At 38.3% G+C, this 8,703-nt stretch overlaps 1 protein-coding gene across 2 annotated transcripts; it reads left to right on the top strand.

The window, feature by feature from the left end:
- Nucleotides 1–383: 383 nt before the first annotated feature.
- LOC107084353 (non-syndromic hearing impairment protein 5-like) lies at nucleotides 384–7,801 on the top strand. Of its 2 annotated transcripts, none has more exons than XM_015374155.1 (10): nucleotides 384–533; nucleotides 1,971–2,198; nucleotides 4,245–4,434; nucleotides 4,524–4,701; nucleotides 4,772–4,892; nucleotides 5,426–5,524; nucleotides 5,744–5,865; nucleotides 6,073–6,244; nucleotides 6,342–6,412; nucleotides 7,451–7,801. In XM_015374155.1, the coding sequence occupies exons 2-10, from the start codon at nucleotides 1,988–1,990 to the stop codon at nucleotides 7,682–7,684; spliced, it is 1,398 nt and encodes a 465-aa protein (XP_015229641.1). In that variant the 5' UTR covers nucleotides 384–533; nucleotides 1,971–1,987; the 3' UTR covers nucleotides 7,685–7,801. The 2 variants fall into 2 exon arrangements, with proteins under 2 accessions (XP_015229641.1, XP_015229640.1); XM_015374154.1 differs by having other exon boundaries at nucleotides 4,242–4,434.
- The last annotated feature ends 902 nt before the right edge of the window (nucleotides 7,802–8,703 follow it).

Below are 8,703 nucleotides of genomic sequence, written 5' to 3'. Positions count from 1 at the left end.
CCTGATCNTATCTATCTATCTATCTATCTATCTATCTATCTATCTATCTATCTATCTATCTATCTATCTATCTATCTATCTATCTATCTGTCTGTCTGTCTGTCTGTCTGTCTGTCTGTCTGTCTGTCTGTCTGTCCGTCTGTCTGTAGGCACCATCGTGTGCAATAAGAACAGAATCTAGAACAGAATAAATTTAATCATGAACATTTCAATAAATTAAAATCTGTAAGGCATGTCTGTTCTTGCCCTGATCGGGAGCACAGACTCAAACATCACTTGGTTCATATGATCATAATTAAGTCCAGTGGGCGGAGGAGCAGAGCAGGGGCGGTCACTCACTGTAAAACAGGCGCTCCTTCCTCCACCATCTCATCTCTGGCCCCTTCCAGCTCAGATCAGATCAGACCTGTACCTCTGCAGGAACCCTCATACTTTTGGCTCCAAGTTGCCTATTTCTGTCTAACCTGGCATCCTCAGAGACTCTCTTTGTAGTTCCACATTCAGGACGGGCTCTAAATTCCTCTGTGTTTAAGGTAAGCGTCTCTATTTGGAGCTTAACTATTAATAACTTTTTGGGAAGACTTGTTTACATCTGTCCCGCCTTTTCCAGGCAGTGCTCCAGATATACTCTGATTTAATTTCCAAATCCGAGTCAAGGTTTGGTCTCCAGGCTGGTCAGGGGAAAGTTTGGGGTTTCTGTGGGGGAATAAGGCTTGTTTGTAAATGTAATTCAGTGGTTATAAATAGTGGAGATGTTTAAAATGGGCGCTGCTTACTGTCCAAGACACATACCCAAATACCGGTATGTTGTTTTAAAAAATGTAATTCTATTTAACTTTGTTTATATTTATTCTCAGCGTCGAATGAAAGAAAACAAACTAAACTTTTCATGGCCTTACAGCAACCAAACCAATTTATAATATCTACATTTTCTTTTTTTTTTTTTTTAAACAACAAAATGTTTCTGATGGGTTTCAAGTCCTTCCTTTCCATCACCCTGATCCTAAGATATCTCTAAGGATTCAGATCAGGACTTTATTTTAATTATTTATCTTTTTATCTTTTATTCCTTGTATATTTTATCCAATTTTATTGATTTAATTATGTGAATGTTATTTTTACCCATGTGTCAGCTGTTTTTTAATCTACTGTTTTATGCTTTATTTATCTATTTACTATTTTTTCTTTATAGCAATTTAGTCGGTTGTGGTTGTTTTTAAGTGCTTAACAAATAAAATTGGATTGGGTTTGACTTTAAGAAGTCAAAAGGAAATTGTTAAAAAGTAAAATAAGTAATTTTTGTCAACATTCCTCCCCCCCTCGGTTCAGATCACAATAAACAAAAGCAACATGAAATATTCACAAACTGTACATTTGAGCCTTTGGAGCTTGAGTTGTAGGCGAAGGAAATGTTTGGCATCCATGCTACAACAACTCTTTAAATATTTACCCCAGTGACTCCACACGTGGAAACCCCAGAGGATTAGAGTTCATTCTTTCACTTTTTAACTGATGGAAGATCAAACTTCATTCCAACTTCACCGCCTGCTGGCGTCCAGCCGGTGTTCTGATCTGTTGTTTAGTTCATGCATTCTTCTGTCCAACACAGTCACAGATGCTGCTGATCATTTCCCTCTGCCTCTTCCTGGTACTTTAAAAATTAAAGCCATGATGTCTGAGCCCCACAGTAGTGAGTGTGTGTAATGATTGCAATGATCCAAATGCATTCATGGGACTTCCTCACTGCTATCAGACCATCATAACCTAAATACATAATATTAATAAACATTTGCACCTGAAATACCACAGCCTTACATTAGACATCAGACTTGCTAGTCGGTGAGACGAACAGGCAAAACTGTTGCTAAGTTTTAGTTGCTTAAAAAAAAAATAAAAAAATCCCCTCAGGAATGTTTGCCTTTCTGCTGAAAATGAAACAAGAATAATAATAAACCAAAAATCTCTTTCAGCTGTTTCTGCTGAGGCCATGTTTTCCAAGGCCACTGCCAAATTCGTCCGTCAGGTTGACCCAGAGGGAAGCCTCATCCACGTTTCCCGAGTAAATGACTCCCACAAACTGCTCCCCATGGCAATCGTCGTCAAGCGCAACCGCGTCTTGATGTGGCAGAGGCCCAAGTACCAGCCGACAGATTTCAGCCTGGGCGATCTGCTGCAGGGTAACCAGGTGCTCAGACCTGGTAGGTGTGCATGCAGAGCCTCAATGTGAGAAATAACAAAGTGAACAGCTTGATCTATGTTAGCAGGACGCCTTTATTAAAATTATTAAATACTGGAGAAACAAGAACTGCTTTAAAAAAAAAAAATAAAGCTCACTACCACCAACCTCCACCCCAGGCTGTGGTCTTTTGTAGCTGTTAGCAGTTTACCTTCATCCATCTTCCCTTTAGCACTGACCGCCTTTCCTGTCCTGCTGAAAATTCAAAATTCCCACATCATGATGCTTTCACCACCGTGTTTAACCTTCAGGATGTTGATTTACAAGGCATTCAATGCCTATTTTTTTTTTTTTTACTCTTTTAAGTTTGGTCTTCACTACGAGGCTTTTATGGTATGGTAGTAAACTGCTAACAAGACCTTCTATGGATTTCTTTAAAAATTTTGTTTTCCATGACATCAAGGTCTGCAGAGTGCATAAGTAATGGATGTCCGATCAACTATCCTCCACCTGAGATGTGGAACTTTGGGGGAGCTGCAGAGATTCTCTGATCCTACAAAAAAAATAAAAAACATAAAAACAGCCACACAAAGATGAGTCTCTATTAGTCCTCATAATGTGGACTTTGGATTCACCAGGCTAATAGCAGCAGCACTAAAGGATTTTTTTTTTCACTTTTCATCAACAATATGGCATTTTGTATCTCTCTGCAGATGTTAAAAGGGAGAATTGTTCCCGTAAAGGATGGATCAGCCAAAATAATTCTCCATTTATTACTTAAGATTATGAAAAGCATTCAGGTCATGAATACTCAGCACTGCTTTGCAGGTTAGATAAGATTCAATAAATTATCTTTATAAAAGCAGATGAAAAATACAAAGCTGGGTGCGGTGGTGGTGCAGAAGTTAAATGTGTGATCTGTGTACCGACGCTTTGGCAATACTATTTCATGTCTGCCTACTTAAAAAAAAAAAACTAAAAATGAAGCCAACTTTTATCTAAAAATAATCTTAAAAAAGTAAAGAATTACAAAAGTGCATACTGTTCGTCTTTACCTCACAATCTACCTGTGATTGATCAATGACTATTTTATGATACTGGAATCAGCCCTTATGTCAGTTTGATTGATGACCCCTGGAGAGATGAAAGTGGGCATTTTCTCAAAGTCTATGCGCATATCTGCTATTTTCTTATCATTCATTTTGACTGATCCACAGACATCTGTGCAGAGAGAAAAAAAAATTGTGGTGAATAGAATAGAATAAATTTGTCATGCACCCAGGTGTGCAGTGCATAGTAGTAGCTTTCATTAGATAAATACATATAAAAACAAATATCAACAAAAAATGCACACACAGGCTACATACAGACTCATAAGAATTTGAAATAAGTAAAAAAGATAGATTTAAGTTTTGATATAAAATGTTGATGGAGGTGGATATAAAAATGTATTTAAAGCAGTTCAGTTTGGTTTTTGGGATTCTGAACCTTCTGCTATAAGGCAAGAGCTCGTATTCCTCATGAAGGATGTGGGACGGGTCCAGCAGTACAGACTGCTCATAGATGGACTGAAGGGAGAAGTTCTCTGTCCTCCCCATCACCTTCATACAGTAGCAGTCTGCCGAGCCATGCCGTCATCTCCAATCTGATGACTCTCCATCACTGCCAGATAAAATAAAAACAATATGTTCTGATTGACACCAAACACCTAACCTTGCGCTGCAACCTGAATGGACATGAGATCTGAGTTTTCAGTCTTACAGCAAGAACTCAACTCAGTTCTACACATATCAGTCTGGCTTACCAAACATCCTCAGCCTGCGCAAAAAATACATCCTTTGCTTTAAACGGGAACATATGTAGTCTTTATGATCACCCCATCGTAAAAGGTTATCCAGGTGCATACCTATACGAGTTTACTTGTTTTATCTCCTTTTGAATGGACAGTGCTGATGTTTATTTTGTGAGAGAAGATGCTCCTGAATTACAGACCATAACAAACTGCTTCTGGCTCCAGCTTCCCTGGTCTCCTCCCAACTCTCTGTTTTTTGGGTTTTTCTCCCAGCAGTGACTGAGACAGAATTCCTAACCTACAAGGGGACGTTCAAGGGCGAGCACTCTGGGAAGTTGGACACCGAGGCCGGCCCCGCAGACCTCTCTTTGGAGAGCCTTGGTTTTTCCAGGCTGGAGTTTTGTTTTGGAAAGCTGAAAAAAGAGGAGCTGGATGTGAAAAAGCTGTTGGAGGACTCAAAGAGCAGGTTTTCAGTCTCTTCCATATTTTTTTTGTCCCAGGCAGGTGTCTGGATGTCAAATCTAAAAGTATTTTACTTTAATTTCTCAACCTCAGATTAGTGGATATGCAACATGTTCTAGTGCAGCAATTGCAGAAGCACACTGAAGTTCTGACCGTGGTGAAAGAGCGGATCGTCACCACCAACCCGTGCTCCATCAACCTGACGAAAAAGCAGCAGTATACCTTTAAAGGTGTGCTGAAGCTGTTCAGCTTGCTGGGAAGATCCCTGAAGGTCAGCCACGCTGCTTTTATATTAACATCAGATACAAAACTTAGTTCATGTGTTGATGATGCATTTGAAGGTTAGTGGAAAGGACATTGACCTCTTTGAAGTGGACAAAGACGTTTCCTTGGAGATCCCCCCTGGCACCGTGATTGCATACAGCACAATGGAGCTGGAGATTGAAAAGAACGGACACTATGGTGAGGGTTTGAATGTGTGGCTTTGTGTGCAAACAAAAAATGTTCAAGGAAAATGAGGTTCTCTCATAAACACTGCTGTTTTTTTTTAAGTCTTTATCTTAGATATTAAGGGGGTTTCCTTGACTTTCTTCTTTGTCTGCATTTTCTTCAACAACATTGTCTCTGTATGGTTTGCAGTTATCTTATGAGGGTGATATCAGCAGAACTAAGCCTTCTGTAAATACGACAGGAGCACATATCTATTTATGCAACACTACAGCTGCTTTCCTGTATTTACAGGCTATTCTGATTGTTTTTCATGGTGCATTTAGGTTACTATTCATTCTTTCCTTTGATTATCCGATAAGGAATGATTCAATCAAAAAAAAAAAAAACTTCAATAACCTGAATTAAGATGGAATCTCTGAGATGTGTGCAGGTTTTTGTACATAGGATGAAACTTTTGAAAACTACCAAGAGGAGAGGGCTTTATTTTGATGAAATGGGGGAATTTAATCCCCAAACATCCTCATAGTGTGTTTTTCATTTCTCAGATATACGCCTCCAACCCGGCACCACTGGAGGCTTCAAGAGCGACTCAATACCATTTCATGATTGCTTTGACTCAGTGGATGGCCAGGACTTGCGCCATGGTAATTCCCGATTTCTCACAATTACAGAAACGAATTAAGCAGTCGACGCAAAGAAGTGAAACCATTAGCAAGGATGAAGCTTCCCTTCCTTTGAAAGGGGAAAGGAAAGGAATGCAGAAAGTACATTTGATGAATTGTTCATTGAAAGTTATTTCATAAAAATTGATTCTTGAAATTCAAGTTATGTTAATAAGAGATAAACCATCTGGGATCTTGCAGGAGGGCCAGAGACGGTCCTTTCTCGTCTGGCAGAACTCCACCAGTCTACTCGACGCGGCTTAGTAGAGAAGCTCCAAGAGGTTCTTAGGGACAGGGCCGCTCTATGCTTCATGCAGAACATGGTGAGGTTCACACTAGCCTGTCACACAACAATAAACATCACTTCTTTGGACTTTTCATTATTTCCTAACTGCACAAGAACAATTGTGTAAGAAGTGACTTCCCATGAGTATTACTTTAAGTTCACTACCTTTGAGGAGGAAAATTAACAATCATTATCAGTTGATGAAGTTTTTCTCCTCAGTCTGCTCAATCTTTATTTCTGTTAGCTGGAGAAATTGTGTGATGGTGAAACAGTGCAAACTCCCGTCATCAATGAGAAGGAGACAAATTCCCTTCCCATCGTGGATCTGATGGAATCATGCTGCCTCTCTGAAGACGGCCCGACTTGCCCCTCTTTACACCTGGACCTATTTTACGGCCTGGTCAGTGCCATGGAGGGTGAGCAAAATCTTAACGCATAAAAAAATCCCAACTGAGATTAAAATTTGCTTTTATATTATAATTTCTAACCGTGCTGCATGATTTTTGTTCTTAGAGCTGCCCGACGAGACGCTGAACATTTTGAGCAGCTGCCGACCTGATTTTCTGAAAGGCTTTGATGCCCTGGTTTGTTGATCTAATTTTACTTAAATAAACTTGTTTAGATTGTTTAGATGGAGCCACCTACGCACCGCCTTCTCCTGCTCTCGGCCCATAGCTCTTCTATAGGGTTTAGTACTGTGCCAGCCATGGAGAATAAGTTCATTGCGTTTCTGCTAACCTATTTCTCTGTTCATTGGACCATATGTATTTATTATTATTGCAATGACAAATATTTCTTTTTCACTTATTCCAGCACTCTTTTTTAAATTAACTTGCATTTCTAATGTTCCTTATTCCATGAACAAGCTCCTGTGCAAGAGCAACAGGCCCACAGACTGACAGATCCTCCACCATACTTAACACAAGGCTTTAAGTGCTCTGCCAGTTAAAAAAAAAGACTCATTTTAGGGCAAAATCTATGTTATCTATATTGTGATCAGTAGGAGTAGAATTTTAATTGAGAAAGTCTGATATCCTGAATGTATGCATAAAAAAAAATAGTAAAAGTAATCGTTTTCTTTATTTAATATAAAGGAGATTCAATTAAAATGTTTATGCTACAGAGTGAAATGCAGCCTAAGTTATCAATGAGTTTATTTCTAAGGTTTTGTTTCCTGTGCTACACAAACATAAAAAGAATGCCATGAAATTCCAGCTGTAATCATTGGACTGCCATTAATAGCACTCTAATAAAAGACTCTTTCAACACCTTTATAAAGTGTGAATACTTCAGGAATATGTAGTTTAGATGCTATAAAGCTGGATTCTTAGTGTGTGATATGATAGAAAAATAGGAATTTCCTTTTTATTATGGTTTAATGTTTTTTTTTTTTTTTATTGCAATGAATTTAATTCACAAAACACATCCCTTGGCCCATTAGCTGTGGGGGAAGAGGCTGCCCTGTGTTGGTCCCTGCGTTTACATGCATGGCTTCCACTAGTCCTCTTCTTCATCTTAATAAACCTTGACAGGCTCTTACATCCAGGATTCTCTCTTTTTCTATAGATTGAAACAATTTTGATTATTTTTAAATCCCATCCCATGTTTTTTTTTCTGAACAGATCCGCGGGTTAAAGGACAGCAGAGGGAAGCTGTCTGTTCAGTACATTCCTGCCAATCTGCAGGACAACCAGGTCTTCCAGCAGGCGGAGCAGCTGCTCAGGTCGGTCGGTGTGACGCTGCAGAGAGACTCTGAGGTTCTCCACATGGAAGCAGACCCCTTTAAAGAGGTTCCCCTGCTTCTCCTTGGTGTCAGTGTGCATGGACTGGCCTTACTCTGCACTGACCTATGTTAGATGCACACCTACAGTATTTCTTTTCTTCATTGAGATTTATAGCATTACCTTTTCCGTCTAGACTTTTATACCGTCTTAGCTTCATTTATTTCATGGCTTGATACAATCTTTATTATTTATTTAACATAAATGTTTTATCACACATGTAAACTGTTTATATTTTTGTGTGAAAAATTTAAAGTTGGTGAATTGGGATTGGATATTTGAGGTGTTGGCACTTATTTGCTATCAGTTACTATTATATACTATAACAGTCTAGTTATTTCTGTTTTAACTGTTACCGTAGCTTTTACCCTCAGTTATCATTATGATATTGAAAAGCTTTCTTCTCAGTTAATATTCATCAAATAAGCTAAAAGCTGATAGTTTGTCAAGCTTGAGGATTTCTTTTTGTTTTCACAGCAGTTGTTTTCTCTCTCTCTCAACTCAAAAAGAATTTGAGAGCAACATCATTTTGGCTGTTTAGGACAAAAGAATAAAGAACAAACTGAAGGTATTTTTATGTTTAATCCTGCCTTATAAGATCCCATTTTGTATCTGTTCCCCTTCTCTTTGTAACTGGATTAATTTATTTCTACATTATTTAGCAGGGCTATATGTATTTATCATTTCCTAAAGGACTGGCATTGGACCATAAGCTTCTGTGTAAAAGTCTAGTTGTTTCCTTCACCATAAGCTCACAGTCAGCATAAATTCTTGCTTGATTAATTATAAGCTGCTTGAAGACTTTTTAAAACTTTCCTTTTAATTACAACATAACCAGTTTTTATTTTATTTAATAGAAATGCGAAATATATTTGTCTGATTTCGAAAGTGTTTTTTTTTTTAATCTGAGAAATTGTTTTTTTTGTATGCTGTTCATTAAAAATATGTTTTGTTGATTAAAAAAGAAAAGGCTCTGTTTTTTCATTGAGTTTGAGAAGGTTGAAGGAGAACCAGTGGGTAGATCTAGGCTTTAGGAGAGATAGAGATGAGGGTCATCTGCATTGAAAGGAAACTAAATTCTGAACTTGCAAAAA

This window comes from Cyprinodon variegatus, unplaced genomic scaffold, assembly GCF_000732505.1.
Source record: "Cyprinodon variegatus isolate N-32 unplaced genomic scaffold, C_variegatus-1.0 Scaffold98, whole genome shotgun sequence".
Classification (NCBI taxonomy): Eukaryota; Metazoa; Chordata; class Actinopteri; order Cyprinodontiformes; family Cyprinodontidae; genus Cyprinodon; species Cyprinodon variegatus.
Note: the sequence above shows the minus strand (reverse complement) of the source record. Positions and strands in the feature narration are given on the sequence as shown.